This window comes from Meriones unguiculatus, chromosome 3 (genome assembly GCF_030254825.1).
Source record: "Meriones unguiculatus strain TT.TT164.6M chromosome 3, Bangor_MerUng_6.1, whole genome shotgun sequence".
In the NCBI taxonomy this organism is placed as follows: Eukaryota; Metazoa; Chordata; class Mammalia; order Rodentia; family Muridae; genus Meriones; species Meriones unguiculatus.
In genome coordinates, this window is record NC_083351.1 from 188,868,028 (window position 1) to 188,886,737 (window position 18,710).

Here is an 18,710-nt window from a genome sequence, read left to right on the forward strand (position 1 = left end):
CACGTCAGTGTCTGTAGATCTTCAGTGTGTGGTGCTAGTAATTATGTGATAAACATTGATGGATATAAGAGGAATCAATGAGTCTATTAAAAAATATTTGAATAAATAAAATTAATAATTTTCTAATAATAATTTTCTAATTCTTAAGCATTAGGATGCCCTTTTAAATAAAACATTAAAAGAGTTCCTAGTACACACACAGGCTTAAAGCAAGATACGGGCTGAAGCCCTCCCCCTGACTCCATGCCTCCACTCAACCAGAATCCCTTCCACTCATAGGCATTTTCATCAGTGAAAACTGATGAACTCCTTAAGCAGCAACACACTTAACAACACAGGTGACTTGACTCTCACAAACACAAAAGTACCTACCATACAATTCCATTTATATAAAGTTCAAAAATCGGTAAAAGTAAGCAACTGCATTGAGAACAGTGGGTCTTGAGGACAAGGGGATCCTCTGAAAACATGAAGGAAAGCGGGCTTCCTGGAAGCTTTCCAGTTCAGACAGGAGCTGCACATATGTGCTTGCTTCATAGAAATCCACAGCTGTACCCTTAAGTCCAGTTCATTTTCCCATAACTGCATTATACTTTTAAAACATTCAAATAAAAAATAATTAAATAAAAAGTACAACTTCTTGGAGTCCTCCAAAGCCAGTCAGAAAATGGTGGCTTTAGAAAAGCACCTGGCTGTGTTTTACTGCCCAGCCCAACACCCATATGTGGGACCCTATCAACAAAATCATGGGGTAACATATACTCACGAGGCTTTGAGGAGCAACTGATCTCTCTCCTGGAGCTCTCGCTTCAGACTTTCCACTTCCACCTTGAGTTCAATGTTCTTCCAGAGGTGATAAGGTAAGAAAAGACAAAGTGTAAGGTGATGGGAGACACAAAGGCTGATGGTGGGCAAACAGATTTTGGCCTGGACTGACTATGCCACACTTGTGGCATATGCAAATGTTAGATTCAAAACCCTCAGCCCTGAGGCACAGAGAAAAGGGAATTATTAAGTACAGGTGGTCTAAAAAGAAAGCCCTGGATTTCTTAAGACTTGGAATAATTATGTAAATGTTCCAAGTGTCTAACAGCCAGAGCATTCAAATATCTAGGCATAAATGTCATACAAGTAAGGCTGATTTAAAAATTGTTTACTCTCCACAAAGCAAATTTACAGTTTGTTTTTCCCATTCAAAGGCAATTACTTCTAGTTGTTTACAATCATGCATGTGGTTGTTGCAGTGGGAGCATGCTTCAGATCTAGATCTAGAAACTAAAATAAAATAAAACTTGTGAATGGATAAATAGGAGGCCACGACATGGCCTGTCTTCTTTCAGTTTGATTTCAGGACATTTACAAAAAACAAACAACAACAACAACAAAAGTGGGGAGTTGTCTCTAAAGGTCTTAATCACCTTTTCCTTAAGGAAGTTACATGGCTTTGGGCTCACAACTCACTCACATGTGAACACTAAGACAGAATATTTGGCAGGAAGTAGCTAGTAGGGGGCAACAGAGTAATGGTGGGCTTCTGACTCAGCCACAAATGCAGGACAGACAGAATGCATAAAGAATTCATATGGTGGAGACTTGGGTACAGCCTGCAGAGGACTTCTATCAAACCAAGATTTCTCTGAATTCTCTTAGTTTTTAAATAATTTTCCTCAACTACATATGTATTTTTAAAATAATAAAATTTTCATAAAATTACAATCAAAAGGACATGCCTCCTTCCTTCCTGCCAAGTTGCCCTGGGGAGAAGAGCAGCCCAGTCAATGGTGCAGCCCACACAAAAAGACCATGGACATGGGATCTAAAGGACATGTGCCCCTTCCCAGGAGGAGATGGCAGCAAGAAAATGGACACTCATTTATTTACTTCAGAGACACCTGAGTGGTGATAGACCCTAGCACTAAGGACACTTAAGTCAGTAAGACAGACCCAGACGCTGTCTTCATGAGAGTAAAGTTGCTGGCAGTGTGACCCTGTGCCTATCCGTAATGACAAGTCCCAGGGATGAGAAAGCAGAGCTGCGACTGTCAGAACCAACAAAATGTCGAGAGAGGAACAAGGTGGGGACTAGAGAACCAATTAAACATTGAGAGAAGCCTGTGCTGCTCTCTTTACTGTCAGACAGGAGCTCAAGAAGTCTATCTTTGAGGCAAAATTTTTCTCTAGAACAAATATCCCTTTGCATAACAGACAAGACCCTGAGTGACAGTGCATAATGTCTTCATGTGTGCCTCAGCTCCTCCACCAATTCCCACAGGGCAGAATGGGGGTGAGAATGATGCGGTGTAGTACCGAGGCTCGTGCATGAAACAAACATTAACAGTAGCTAGCTAGCATGCCTATGTCCCCATGCACAGTATCTCAAGTTCTAAATATGTGTGTATGATGACAGCCATTTCTACACCAAGAGTCAGAATGCCTTCAAGGCACAAAATGGACTATTTTAAAGCTATAATAGAAAGACTAAAACAGCTCTTAAACTACTATTGGAAAAGCTATCTAAGAAATCATTAAATGAAAACTGAAAAATGCAGAGCAGAATATGCTGGCACTTATGTAAAGGGGGGTCTCACACTATAAAACCCCTCTACACAGGGCATCAACATACACTGGTTAGATACAGGAACCCAGGGATCAGAGTAGAATATCTTCTTAGGACACATATTCTGGTATTTTTTAAATTCTGAACCTGAACATACATACCTACACAAAAGCTTGGTGCAGGAGATAATTAAACCAGGCCATCTAGTTAACGAAAAAGAGGAGACGAAGTAGTACTTTGAGGTAGGCAGCCTGCTCAAAACCCATTTTATATCACCCTGACAGCAGGCAAGTTACTGATAATCCCCAAACCTCAGTTTCCTCACTATAAGACTAGGATAATCTCTGCTGCCTGGGACTGTCCTGAGAATCCTAACCCTTACCAATGTGTAAGAGCTCCAAAGAGCTGTGGACCCAGCGGGCAGCAGACAGCTTGATGTCCTGCCACCTGATGTCCTGAGATGTTTGCCCACAGTGGATACAGTGTGCTTTAACTACTGGTTCCCTTGCAATTATCACTGCATCACCACAGCCTCCAGAAAAGGGCCATCCTCTATGTCTTTCCACCCTGACACTGCAGGAAGACTGCCTTCAGGAACAAGGAAGCTTTTTAGCTCCTGAAAAGGCTCAGAAGCACAGAATGATCCCTTTTCAAGAAAGCCTGTGTAGGGCCCCCACCACCCACCACTGAAACTCCAGGGGCACTCCTTTCCTCCCTTCAAAAGTTTCCACCAGTACAAACTTCAGAGGAGAGGAGATGGAATAATTCCCAGGCCAGGGGCTAATCTACCAGCAAAGGCTAAGAAATAGGTACCTTTGTACTGTTTGGATTCATGGCAGCTCTAGAAAGCCAAATTCTTCTTGCAACTTTCTGAAACAAAGTTTGTTTACAGACACAGACCTCCAGGTTACGACTTCAAATGAGAAGAGACTTCTAACAGTCCTAAGCAAGCACACAGGGATGTTAAGAGTCAAACTGCAGGAAATCTGACCAGCCTAACTCTGAGCGACCAAAAGTTTATAAGCCAATGACGGTGACTGGCCAGCACTGACTGCTTGCTGGAGCCATTCACCCATCAGCCCATTTGCAATTGTCATCCTAGCTTCATCTAAACAGCACTTCACTGTGGAAGCAAGCCCAGAAGGCAGGGTGACTGGCTAGTCACCACTGTTTGCTAACACTAGCATTCAATTCCAAAACTATTCTACCATGCCACTGCCCATTTCAAAATAATAGATAATTATTTAAAAAAAAAAAACTGAGATTAACTGTGAGTCAAAAAGATTAAAAGACCTCTTTGAAATCATACACCTGTTTACTGAGGGTTGCCCTCACATCATTCTATTTCCAATAATCAATCCAAATTAAATGACAAAAGCTCCAGCTACTCATACTAACCCTGAGAACAAATACCAGTCAAACATTCTGGGAAAAACTATGAGCAAAGTAGCCAGAAGTGGCTACTCACCGTCTTGCAGATGTGCTCCGTGGGGCCAGCAAACTCCTGCTGCATCCTCTCCTCAAGGAAATAGATACGGAGCTTTAGATTGAAGTTCTCCTTCTTCAACTCTGTGATTTGCTGCAAAGGAAGGGCAGGACTATCACCTGAGGTACAGCAGCTGGGCCAAATGCCAGAGAGAGCTTACCTTGGCTGCAAGGATACCAATCCCCCAGGGCAGGTGGTTCTCACTAGCCAAATGTAAGACAATCTGAGCATCAAAGTGATGACAGGAATGAACAAGTGAAAAAGAATACATGACACCATAACAATGGGAAAAGGGAGGACATGGATGGGGAGACTGGGGATAGGGAAAGGGAGGGGAATGGAATAGAAAGGAGAAGAGGAATGGGAGAGGATTAGATGGAAGGAAAGAAGAGAGAAATAAAGAGACCAAGATCTCTTCAGAAGAGAAATCAGTTAATAAACGTAGGACAATAGGAGTCAATGTTACATAACTTTTACAGTAATAATGACTTAAATAAGAATCATCAACACTTTAAATGGCATCAAAGGACAGATCACCAAAGAACAGAACACTCAAGATCAACAAATCCCCCACAGATGTCTTACTAGTTCCAAAAGAAAGGGAACTTGGCAATCTGGAATCTTGCAAATACCAACTTAATCAAGAAAGTATAACTTTTATCACCACTGATAGACCAAAGCCATGTCACAAGCCTTCAGAAATAAATCACTGAGAGCAAACAATTCATCTGAAGTGCTCCAGTCTGTAGTAATTAACCCAAATCCCATCAAGGAGTCAGTGAGAAGAATCTAAATTGATGGACTATGCAAAACAATAGACCTGAATTCTTCAAAATCTGTAATGACAATCTAGTGAAAATGATAAGGTAGTCTTCTAAACAAACAGAGGTTATAGAAACAAGACTATATAGAAATAAGCACAATGAAGGACTCTCAAATGTGTGCATATACATATATGTATACACATGTATATTGTATACACATGTATATGTATATTGCATATGGTTATAACTATGGAAAAATCAGAAAACAACTCTCTAGAAGAGTGTCCTAACAAGAAGATGCATACCAAAGCATATTAAGATGCTATGTGGTGGTATCTGCAGCTAAAAAAGAGTGCTTGGGGAGGAAAAGAAAAATACAGCAAATTTAAGACATTAACTGGTGAATCTACAATGATCTATAATTTCACAACTTTTTCGTGTTTGAAATTTGACAAAATAAGGTGTGAGGCTATTACATGAAGTGATATTTACTCATAGAATGAAATGTGAGCAACAGATGGGGTACCTTTGGCAGGCCCATGGCAAAGTGTACCCCTGAGAAATTATGCCACAAAACAGATCTAGCATAAGGGGTTTATTAAGTTGGGGAAGAGGAGAGAGAAAGGCAATGGTCTAGGAGTGGAGACATGAGGGAGAGATAGAGGCAGACATGCAGACAGACAAACAGGGAGACACAGTGAGAAAATGGGAGAGATTCACATGAAAAAATGCAGAGGGCTGAGAGAGGATGGCGAGAGAGGCTTTTATGTGCAGTGCCTAGCACATCTGGGGTACCTGGAAGCAGCAGGTGATGATATAAGCTGCTGCTAGGTCCCTGAGAACAGGTCACTGGGAATTCCTATTTACTAACATTGAGACCAAATTGTATAAACAAGTATTGACCTAGATAACTTAATATGTGGAGCAAAAACTCTTAATCTACACCATTGTACACAAGTCCAAAATTCACAACAGCAGTAGAAAAGCTGGGCTCCTATCTTGCTATGACTCCAACAACCTGATCTGCCATGAAGACCTCACTGACTAGGGGAAATAGCTGGCATTTTGATTCACTGATCTGAATTCTGAGCAGGCTAACAAAAAAAGATAGCCTAACTCCAAGGAGGCAGGAACCTACACACTAAAGTAATATCCTGTGTCAAAACAAGCAACACCATTCTATTTAAACAACTAAATGTTTTCAAAGTCTTCTCACCATCCCTACATTTTGCTTCTCTGCTTTATGCTCTGAATCTCTGCCTTGCACAGGGGAAAGGGGGATTCCCCTCCTCAGAACTATAGTCAGGAATGGCAGAAGCACAGGTAGAAAAGGACTTGAAATGAGTCTAAAATGACCTAGAATGAGAGCTACCTGGTGGGAAGGAAAAGTGGGTGGCATTTGGGAATATCAATGAAGGACTCTTCTGGGATACTAAAAATAATGTTTCTTATCATTCACTGATGATGGTTATGGAACATTTTTTTGGTTCCATAACCAAACTATTCACACTTATGAAACGTATTTTATGTATCTTTAAAATACTTCAAAAAGTTCCAGAGGTCAAACTGTACATTGTTAACCTACATTACTAAAGTCAACCATCTATGGTTAACTAAATCATACTTAGTGGAGTATTACAAAGACATAACAAAGAAAGAACATTTGGTGTACTCATTTGGGAAACATTTCCAAGATACACTGTTAAACAGAAATGCTATAGCATACAACATTATATATGGGAGGGAGACTATTACTTACATAAAAGAGGAGAGTAAAATGGGAAAAGGAGAAATGATAAAATGGTACAACATTCCAGTTATACTCTGATCTTCTGTTTCTTTACCTCTAACATAGGAATGATAAAATCAATCTCATAAGTTTCTGTGAGAAGAAAATTAACATATCTGACTATATAAATATATAAAAGCTAAGCCAAGCATGGTGAAGTTGTTGGGAACATGCAAAAGAAACTTGTTCTGAGTACTGCCTTTTTGTTTTCAGACTCCATTCAATCATAGGGAAAAACTAAATTCAAGGTCTCAGGCCCTAAGGGGGCTGGGGACTTCCCAATAGCTGAACAGCTTCTATTGTAAGGAGACAATTGTCCGAGTCCAACCATCTCAAGGACAACTTCTCCTTCTTGCTGGCAGAGACAAACAAATTCATGCGCTGAGGCCCAGGGACCAACTCCTACCCTGATTGGTGGAAGAATGTTAAAAACTTGGCACAGATATTTATGTTTTACAAATTAAATATTGTGTGATATTCTGGCTCAGAGTTGCAGTTCAGCTACCGAGTCTGTCTGTGGCTCTGATCAATCAGTAGTGGCTTGATTACAATAAATCTTTGTCATCTGTATTGACCTGGTGTTTGAGTTATGTTGGGTTTAAGCATATCCCATAACAGTGCATGCTTGCAATCCCAAAACTCAGGAGGTGAATGAAGGATGGTAAGGAAAGGCAGCCTGGGCAACATACTGATGTCCCAAACCACTTCCACACTCACAAAAATAAAAATAAAAAATAAAAAAATAAAAATGTAACACCATGTGCCATGAAATGAATGACTCAGAAAAGGTATCAGCATAGAAATAGATGTTATAAAAGAAAACCAAACAGAAATTGTAAAACTGGAAACTACAATAGCCAAAAGTACAACAGCCAAATAGACTCAAAACAGAGACAAACATGAATTCAAATTAGCAATATTCCAAGATAAAAGAGCAAACTTGAAATTAATATAACCTGAAACAATATTCAAACTCCAATGTTCATCAAAGTCTCTAAAATATTAAAAGATACATAAAAGAAAGAGTATGTTCCAGAAAAAAAAATACCCAAAGAAATAATTTAAAGCATTCTGTTTGGAAAATAGCTTAGAAACTCACACCTAGACCATGGTGAACACTAGCTACAAAAGCAATGTTTCAATGCCTGAGAAATTTGACACATTACATGTAGAGGTGGAGGTGATGATTCAATGGGCAGTAGATTTCTCTTTCTATCGCAGATAGATAGGCCAGGGGTAGTGGAAATATTACAAGGCTGAAGGAAACTGTCATGCAAGACTCTACACCAAGGAACAACAGTAAGGAATGAAGGTAAAAACAATTCACTCACAAATACAGGAAAATAAACAGATCAATCATGAACAGACCTGCTCTACAGGAAACAACAGAGGAAGTTCTTCAGTTTGAAAGGAAACAATACCAAAAGAAGTGTGCAACCCTGAAGTGGAAGAAAAAAATGTAAATTGTGAATATCTGCATTTTCAGTTAGAAAAAAATATTCAAATAAAAAGCCTACAAACTCTTTAAAATATATGTGACAATTGAAGTAAAATCACAACATAGTCTGGAGAAGGTGTCAAAGTATGTTAACACATTTAGGAGAAAGACTATAGTAACATTTTTCACATCTTATGGTGACATGAAAAGAGAAGGAGGGAGGGGACATGAAGGGCAATGGAGAGAGAGGGAGGGAAAAAGAAGAGGGGAAGAAAGGAGGGATGAGAGAAAAGAGAAAGAAGTCATCTCAAAAAGCAACCACTAAAATGTCAGATTTAAAGAAAAACTATACAAAGATCTATTTAAAATGTAATCAAATATATTTAAGTGAAGTATGAAAAGTGTTCAAATTTTGTAAAAGGAGGTTTAAAAATTTTTTAAAAATTTAAAAATTGTACATAAAAAATTAACAAAACACATTGATGTATGTTAAATGTAAATAGAATAAATACAGCAGTTAAAATTCAGAGACTATTAGAAAATATTTTAAAGGCAATTATGGGGCTGATTAGATGGCTAACAAGCCAGACAACCTGATTTCCAACCCTAGAACCCACATGTTAGAAGAAAAACAACTCCTGCAAGTTATCTTCAGAACTCAACAATCAAGCCTGTAGCATACACATGTAAATACTCACAAAACAAATGTGATTTCTAAAATAAAAAAAGAAAAAACAATTGTGTGCTATATACAAGAAATGTATACTATTCACCTGGGAATAGAAGTAAATATAAATGAGGGACCTGGAAAGACAATTCAGAAGTTAAGAGTACTAGTTGCTCTTCTTGAGGACCCATTTGATTCCCAGCACCCACATGATGGCTCAAAACCATATGTAATTCCAGTCCCAGCGGATGTAATGCCCTCTTCTGGCTTCCACAAACACTGTACACACATAGGTGCATACACATGCAAGCGGGCAGAATACCCATACACATAAAATGAAAATAGAGGTTAAAAAATTTTAAGTGCATAGAAAAAAACCCTAAATACAAGAAAGCTATGATAATCTCAAAGCAAAGACTTAGTCAAGAACAAGAGGGACACTGCATGGTGGTAAAAAGTAATAATCCCAATGTGAACAAGCACAGAACTACAGTGTCAGATTGAAAAACAGAACAGGAAAGAAAAATGCACAAAGCAGTTACAGCTGGAGATACCAACACTCCTATCTCATTAATCCAGAAGGAAAAAAAAATACAGCAAATGTCAGAAAGAATACATAAGAACTTTAAACAATACTATCAACTAGCAGGGTCTAACTTATATTCAAGAAGTGCTACCTACGCACTCAAATGAGCAGGAATTTTGCCAAGCTATTCTAGGTAACATAAAAACACCTTAACACACTTAGAAACATCAAAGCCAAAGCATGCTCTCTGACCATAGTGCAATTCTACCAAAAGTCAGGAAGTAAAAAGAACAGTGAAAAATCCCCAAGCACTTAGTCATTAAGCAACATACTTCTAACCAGTCCATGCCTGGATCAAAGAGAAAGCCTCAGATGAAATTAGAAGACACTCTGAATTAAACGAACACAAGAACATGATAAAAAGAAATGGCTGGACTCAATGACATCAATGCTAAGGAGGACACCTCTACTGTCAAATACTTTAGCAAAGAAAGGTCTCATGTCAGTAATTGGGGCTTCTACCTCAGAAAACGTGCAAATAAACCTAAAGAAAGAAAAATCAAGAACAAAATAAATACAAGACTAGAAATCAGTAAAATAGAAAAGGGTGAAAACTTGAATTTAAAATCTAGTTCTTCCAAATTACCAACAAAACTACCAAATCTCTAAAAACAGCATTGAAGAAGAAATAAAACACAAAATCATATGAAACAATGAAAGAGGCTTGGAGGTGAAGCTCAGTACAGAACCAGTGGGCTAGCATGTATAAGCCCCCAGGTTAAATTGAAGGAAGGAAGGAAGGAAGGAAGGAAGGAAGGAAGGAAGGAAAGAAGGAAGGAAAGAAGGAAGGAAAGAAGGAAGGAAAGAAGGAAGGAAAGAAGGAAGGAAAGAAGGAAGGAAGGAAGGAAGGAAGGAAGGAAGGAAGGAAGGAAGGATAGAAAAAAGAATGCACCAGGGCACATCAACAGATTCCACAATAATTAAAAGGATAACATGTATACTTGAAACTCTCTGCCCAGACATCAGACAGCAAATGCAGCGAACTCACCAAAGGCAAACACAACCTAAACAGTGATGTACCTGTCTTCAAAACTGAATTTGTACTTAAAACCTTATAGAGGCTGAGGATGCAAGTCAGTTGGTAGAATGCTTGCCTAGCAATGCTTAAAGCCCTGGGTTCAGTCCCTAGGACTGTTTAACCCAACCATGATGGTACGAACTTAATGCCAGCTCTCTGGATACAGAGGCAGGAAGAGCAGGAATTCAGCATGTACTCTTTAGTACATAGTTCTGGGCCAGCCTTGGACTATATTTGACCCTGCTTCAAAAAGAAAGTGAGAGAGAGACAGAGAGACAGAATATAAATAAATATAGATGTTGATAATTTCAATAGCAATTTCTATCAAATAATTAAATGAAAAGCAATACCAACAATACCAGTTCTTTTCAACTTCTTCCAGGAATGGCAGGTCTTTCTCACCTGGCTTTAAAAGAACATACTCTACCAAAGGAAGACAAAAACATTTCAGGAAAACTAGACTAAATCCCTCATGTGCATGAACACAAAACCTTTGGATAAAACTAGAAAATTGAATGTACAGATTGCTATATCATTAGACCGACCCCCAAAATACAGGCTAATTCACTGTTCCTCAGTAGGTCCACACAAGCTGCCACACTAACAAACCAAAAAATAAAAAAGAATAACCTCATATCTGCACATGCAGAAAAAAACATTTGACCAAACCCAAGTACTTTACAGGAGAGGGAGAGTGACTCAGGAAAGCAGCTATTAGAAACTTCATTAACCTGCTAAAAGTTAACGTGTGTGTGTGTGTGTGTGTGTGTGTGTGTGTGTGTGTGTGTGTGTGTAAGAAAAAAATGAATGCTATTACCCTAAGACCAAGAATAGATTAAGAATATCTATTCTCAGAACTGTTATTCATCACTGTATTCAAAGTTTTGGACAGTATAATAAAGCACATACAAAAAAAAAAGATTAAAGCATTCACATTAGAAAAAAGGAAGTTCAAGGAATCTACAAAATGTCTCTGGTACCTAAAAGTAATTTTGGCAAGGACAGCATGTAAATATCCATTGTAGATCAATAAAGTAGCAACATATAACCATAAACTGAACTTTATAACTAACAGCTATAAGGGGTCCAAAATGATCGATTTTCCTAAAATTTACTTAAACATTTAACACAAATCCAATTAAAATACTAGCAGAAATTTTTGTAAACATAGGCAAGTTACATGCCCACCTTAGTTCTGTCATGTAAGTGATAGCAATCGAAGGATAAAGCAAGCTGGTAAGATGGCTCAGTAGCTAAGGGTGTCTGCCAAGGCTGAGAACCCAAGTTTGATCTCTAGAATCCACATAGTGGAATAAAAAACTGTCAAGTTGTCTTCTAGCTTCCACACATGCACTGTGGTGCACACTGCCCATGCAGACATTCAGACAATAAATAAGTAAATAAACAAACAAACAAAAATAAATAAACAAATAAATAAATAAGCAAGTACACAAACAAATGGAAGAAAAGAAGAAAGGTTAATCTTCCTTTCAAAAAATTGTATTAGAACTGGATATCCTTTCATCAAAAAATTCGCCTTGACCTAAATTACACCTTCAACGGAAGTTGATTTAAATTGGCTCACAGATCTAAATGTAACACATAATTTTTTTTTGTTAGAAAAGACATTAAAAAAATTGTTAGGCTCTAGAACAAGACAGTTCTTTAGACGTAACACCGAAGGCATGATCCATAACAGAAAAAAAATCAATAAATTGGGCTTCATGAAAATGTAATACTAGCTCTGAAAAGCAGAGAAGAGAATGAAAAGACAAGCTGCACTCTGGGAGAAAATATTTGCATATCACATATCTACATAGAAATTATATCCAGAATACAAATAGCTCTCAAAATGTAACTGTAAGAAAACAACCAAAAACCCAATTTTTCTTAGGGAAAAAAAAATGCAAAAGATTTGAGCAAAAATTTCACAGAAGATATGCAGATGGTAAATAAGCACAAAGAAACATTTCAATATCCTTAGCTTTTAGGGAACTACAAAATAAAACTAAAATGAGAAGCACGTCTATTACAAGGACTAAAACTATTTTTTAATTGACAACGGCAAATGCAGAAGGAAATGAGAAGCAAGAGAATTGTCACTCTATTTGTGGAATGTAAAATCAAACAGCCACAACAATTAACAGTTTGGCAGTTTCTGACCAAAACCTACTGAATAATGACTCTGTAATTTCACTCCTATTCATTCTAAAGAAAAGAAAAACCTATGCTCACAAAGAAACCTGGACACAAAGGGTTACCGCAGCTTCTCTTTTAAGCACCAAAAGCTGAGAAATAGTTAAATGTCCTTCAGAAGCGTAATGGGCAGTTACACCAATAATCTGGAACAGCATCAGCAGCTATGATATGCAGACCATGAAAAGATTTCAAGAACATGTTACCATAAAGAAGCCTGTCCCAAACATTACATTAATGCATGTATGTGATATTTCAGAAAAAGCAAAATTATAAGGATCAAGAAAATGTGGTAATGGTTACAAAGCCTATACCTGTACACCTACACACATATAAAAATATTTTTTAAATCTATAATCATATATATCTTAGTTACTTAGTTACAGGCGCACACAAGTCAAAATTCATCCAACACTTATAACTATTCAAATTTATTTTATATAAATTTTATTCCAATGAAGTGGAATAAGGCAGATCTAGTCTACAGAGTGAGTTCCAGGCCAGCTAGGCACAGAAAAATGCTACCTAAACACACAAAGAAAAAAATAAAAAGCCAAGACAACTGAAATATGGTTAAAACAGCAACAGCTACACTTGGACTCTCATACAACTTTACATATGCATTGTCATCAGGCTTCTTCTTCAGCAATTTAAAAATAACTAGTGTCATATACTATCTTTTTTAAAAAGATTTATTTATATGTGTAGTGTCTGTATAAGCGTATGACATGTGGATGCATGTATGTGTCCCTTTGCATGCATGTTCACAGAGACCAGAAGAAAGCATCAAATATCTCTACCACTCTCTGCTTATTCCTTTGAGACAGGGTCTCTCCCTGAACCTGGCCTCAGATGAAACAAAAGCCAGCAAGCCCCAATGATAGTCCTGTCTCTGCTCACCTTGAAGCCTGGGTTACAGGAATGTAGAAGATAGCTAGTTACATAGGTATTCGGATCCAAACTCTGGTCCTCATGGCTGTGAACAAATACTATTACCTACTGAACCATCTGCACAGCCTATATACACTACTCTTTGTAATAGATACAGTTTTAGGATTGGATAGATGTAAAATATATTATATGTTCAATATATTTCTTAAGCTTTCTACTCTTGCTCTTTTGTTAATAATACTTAAGGCTTCAATTTTGTGGCTAACAGAACAGCACAAGAAACAATTGAAATGTTCACTAAAGCTCCTTTTAAATGTTTTAAGAAAACAGCATGTAAAACATTCATTCAAACAAAAGTCTACTGTGCCAGATACTTCCTATAAAGAGAAACCTTATTCGATTACTCAGCTACAATATTTACGACTCATGCTCACATTATGCATAAAACTAAAATTCTTAATAACACTTGAAAAAAAGATTTGTCCTATTTATAAAGAAGATTTAAAAAAAAAACCATAAGGGAAAAGCAAATATGCCTTCATAAGGTGATGCAAATGTCAAAAAGACCCAAATGAATAAAATTCGACACAACACCATCTTTGCAGCCAGCTGGCCAGATGGCCAGTCAGTTCTCTATCTAGCATCACTTCCCTCAAGCTTTCTCTGGATAGACTGGTGATTCTTCTGGTACTTCCTTCCATATACTCTCTGTTCTCCCCATCTTATCAACACTGCACTGCCCCACTGGTCATTCACCTTACCTCTGACAGAAGAGAAAACATCATCTCATGCATACCTGCATGAACACAAGAGAGAACTAAAACCCAGGCAGATGCTTCTATCAAGGAAAGAGCTTCACTGTCTTCAGTTAGACAAATCTGTTCATGCCCCTCTCCTGCCTAAACCTTTCACTGTGTTTTGTTTTTCCCATTACTGTCACATTCAAATATGCCCCAGAGCACCACATGATCTGGCTGGCCCACCTTGCCAGCCATCTGGGATCATCATCTCCCCTGTCACTTTACAATGACCCCGTCTCACTGTCCTCCTTTCTGGTCCTCAAGCCTCAGACCTCTTCCTGCTGCACCTCTGGTGCCTCTGTCTCATTCTTTCCACCTGAGCTTCAGCATCATGACCAAACTGTAAGACCTCACATGGTCCTCATCTCAACCAGTCACCAAGCCATGTTCTGCCACAGCTATACCTCTTCACAATGAACATTCATAATACATATCTGCATGTTTCTTCTTTGTTATCATGTTCATTGTATAAATTTACTACAGTTCTGTGAACCAGATTTTAACTCTTTATCAGTTCCTTAGACTTAAGTACTGTATCAAGGACAAGTAGATACTCAACCAGCATTTAAGTGAATAAATTAAATAACAAACACAATCTAACTACTTTACTAGCTTATAACCACAGTTTTATTCTGCCTTTGTGCATCAGTCCTTCCACCTGTAAAAATGGGCCAGTATAAAGATTAAAAGAACGAGTCACAATATTCAGAATAGTGCTTACCACAAGGATAAAAATTTAAACTACATTAGGAACTGGGAGATGGCTCAGTGAGTAATAAGTGCTTGCCACATAAGCTTAAATATAATTTTCTACAACCAAAAGGCAAAGATCAACACTTAGGTTGCCACTGACTTTCACATACACACCACGGTATACAAATGCCCATAGTTATGAATACAAACACACACTCATACGAGCACAGTTGCACGTACACATAATATATGCATGCTTGCTTTCAAAAAGCATGCATCACACATAGAGAGAGATTTTACAGAGAAGAATTCAAACTATATTAATGTTTTCCTTGTGCATATTTCTCCTTTATAATAAATAAATTCAAGGGAAGAAAACCTTGATGTGTAAGAACTGAAAACTGCTTACAACATAAGAGGAATAAACACTCCAAAATATAAAACCCACCAAATATGACTTAAAAACATAGTGCTCAAAAGTAATCTAACACAAGGGCTGCATCTGCCACATTACAGCCCTTGGAAGCCTCTAGCTCACACTGCTGGGAATTGCAGTCATCTGAAATGAGAGGGTCCCATTTGCAAGATCTGCCTCTGGGTGACTGGCTTCTTCCTGCTTCCACTCTCCATCAAAGCCTTGGCTGTCTGCAAGTTCCACCCAAAGGAGAAGAAAAAAAAACTGCACAAAAAAGAACTAGGCCCACCTCAGCAGAAAACTGAGCAAAGGACCTTTTCCCCTTGACTGGCTAGCCAGGCCTCCAAAGCAAAAGCTCACTCTAAAATGTCATTCTTCCAAGACAAGGGCTCCAAGGTCACAGAAACCTACTATGCTGCTGCTGCTTGTGAGTTGTGTGACCTTGGGAAGATTATTTAACATCTTTGAGTCACTGTCGGCTCATCTATAAAATGAGGATAAAATCAATTACCTTGAAGGTATGTTGTGACAACTAAATGAGCTAAGCACCTGGCAAAGCCTAGCACTTAGCAATCGGTAAACAGGGCAGAGTTTTCAAAAGGAGCTATTTCTCATGGCAGCACTCCATAAGCACAGCTTTGGGTTAACATCATTTTCTCTTTTACCCCTTTTGCATATACAAATACTGTCATACCTCACAGAGACATAACGAAGCCTATGCGCTCTTGCCTCCCAAACTCCCTCTCTGGTGAGCAATAGTGTGTATAAGAATGTTCTGCCAACAGCAACCAAATGAGTTAGTATAATGAGGAGGATGCTTTGGAATTTGTTTCTGATGCCAATATGCTCCCCAGAGTCTTCAAACCATCAAGAACACTTTTCTCGGCAAATATCTATTTATTCACAAACAAAACTGCAGCAGTAATATAATTTTAAAACTGGATTTCAGCCGAGTATGATAGCTCATGCCAGTAATTCCAGTAGTGAGGCATCTGAAGCTAGAGGATCACATTGAGTTAAAAGCTAGCCTGGGCAACACAGTAAGTCCAAGGTCAGTTGTGGGATAAGAAGGATGGGAGAGAGGCAGAGAGAGAAAGAGAGAAGAAGAGGAGAGAGGGAGAGGGAGAGAGGGAGGGAGAAACCTGTCTCAAAACAGAGCAAAAACAAAAAAATTGAGGGCTGGAAGGATGGTTTAGTTGTTAAGGGCATGTATTGCTCTTCCAAAAGACCTGTGTTTGATTCTTAGCACCCCATCAGGCAGCCCACAACTGCCTATAACTCCAACTGCAGACGGAATTCCAAACCTTTGGCCTATTCAGGCATGTACAGACATGCATACATCCCCACACAGACACATATACGTACACACATAATTTAAATAAAATTAAGCCTAAAAAAGAAGCTGGTTTTAAAATAACTGAATAACATATGGAGCATAACCACCTCATCAGTCAGTTCTCTGCAGATTCTTTTCAGCCTTTATTCATAAATAAGCATTTATAGCATCATAACATAGGTGAGTTCTACTGCACTCATATTACACCTTAGGTATGTTTCATGTTGTTGCAAAGCTAAACATAATTACCACTTTATTTAAGTACATATAGGTACTTTGCCTGCATGTATGTCTATGCACTATATTTGTGCTAAGCATCACTTTACAAGACTGCATTATGACTGGAGAGATAACTCAATCAGCAAAATGTTTGCTTGTCATACAAACATAAAGATCCAAGTCTGATCCCCCAGCACCCATCTTAAAAATCCTGGGGTGGTGGTGGTGTAAGCCTATAATCCTAGCACTGAGAAGGTAAAGGCAGGGGAATTCCTGGCACTTGCTAGTCAAATCAGTAAGCTCCAAGTTAAGTCAGAGACTAGCTGATTGCAAAAGATATTCTGTGTTGACCTCTGACCTTTACACACATACATATGCACATGAACATACTCAAGCATAGACATAAACATGTCTGTGTACACACACACAAAGACTTCACTAAGTTTTGCTGACTTGAGTGAGAGTTGGGTTATACAGCATTACTCTGAGCATTCACTGATTCAGTGTGCTGTGGTAAAAAGTGTACAAGTTTCACAGTGTAAAAGATAGGGTCTAAACTCAAACCAGGCTCACAGGCAAGACATTTCATCTTTGCAACCTCCACTTCCTCATTTGTGAAACAGCTTCAAAACAAGTTCACTCCAAAGAGTCAAAGAGACAACAAATGTAAAATATAATTTCCCTTGTTCCCAATTTTTCACAATTATACACAATGTGGCAACAAATACCTTCATGAACAGAGATTTTTTTTTTTCTTTTCCCTGCCAGTGGGTTGGATGTTTAGGATAAATTTCCCAAAAATGGATTATTGGGCTCAAGAGTAATTTTATTTTTATGACTATCAAAATCTCTTTCCAAATGGCCTCTTAAAAAGATTGTAAAAATTTACATTGCCCAGGCAACCATCTGTCCAGGTTTTTAGAGGGCATGGTCAGGACATGAAGAAGTATGGGAACTCAGAAGGATCAATCTAGGCCATGCCACTCCACAAATCTTGTGCCAAATAATTAGCAGTCAAAAGCCAAATTTGACTCCCAGACACTGCAAAGAACCCATGTCATATAGATAAGTCCAGAGAGTGGCTGCAACTATCATTCTACAGCTCTAGGATGGCCACTTTCACCTGTCTATCCCGCCAGGTTCTTGTTCCTCTACCTTGCCCCAAACTCTTCCTTGGGCTCCTCTTCAACTTACCCTGCTTTCACTTCTGCTTTTTCTCCTGTGACTCTGGTTCTGCAGGACCCATCCTCATTACAATCTGTCTCCCTCAAGCTGTGCTGTCTCCATTTTACTAACAACTACCATTGAACAACCTATTTCTTGTAGGCCCAATATGCAAGGCACTGTCCTCACCCCAAGCTTATGAGATATATTATGCTTCCCATTTTACAGAGAAAGCCATCAAAACCTAGCAGTTCAGTATGTCATACAGTCACTCAGTCAACACATGCTTGTTAAAAGTCTATTTTATTAGGTTCAATGTTGAGTACCTGACAGAAAAGTGACACATGTTAAGCAAGTATACAAATACATACACAATGACAAACAGTTGTAAGAGCCTGATTAAAAAGACAGGGTGAGTGATTGCTAGAGGACAGAACAGTGAACTGGGACACAGCATTAGGAATAGCCTTTCTAACCACGTCAAATTAAAATTAAGACACAAGGTCCAGATAACCAAGGAAAGGGAGACACAGTGTCCCAAGTCAGGGTGGGGCATCCATGAAGGTCTTGACAAAGGAGAAGCTGGATGTGGTGGAGAAGAATAGTCTATGTGATGGAGCACTTTGTGTCACAGAGACAGGAACATGAGCACCAAGCAACAGGGAGCTGCCAGACCACCTTGGATAGGACC

The 18,710-nt window shown here is 38.6% G+C and overlaps 1 protein-coding gene across 12 annotated transcripts in view; it reads right to left on the minus strand.

The window, feature by feature from the left end:
• The window catches only part of Cdk5rap2 (CDK5 regulatory subunit associated protein 2), a 190,066-nt gene that overhangs the window by 155,240 nt on the left and 16,116 nt on the right, over positions 1-18,710 (minus strand). For 9 of the 12 annotated variants that reach the window (XM_060381224.1, XM_060381222.1, XM_060381215.1 and 6 more), the window contains exons 4-6: positions 4,026-4,136; positions 3,371-3,427; positions 767-843 (exon numbers count right to left, since the gene is read on the minus strand). In XM_060381224.1, the coding sequence (XP_060237207.1) occupies positions 767-843; positions 3,371-3,427; positions 4,026-4,136 (245 nt within the window). The remainder of the gene's footprint in view (positions 1-766; positions 844-3,370; positions 3,428-4,025; positions 4,137-18,710) is intronic. The other 3 variants (XM_060381226.1, XM_060381219.1, XM_060381225.1) reach the window with 1 other exon arrangement.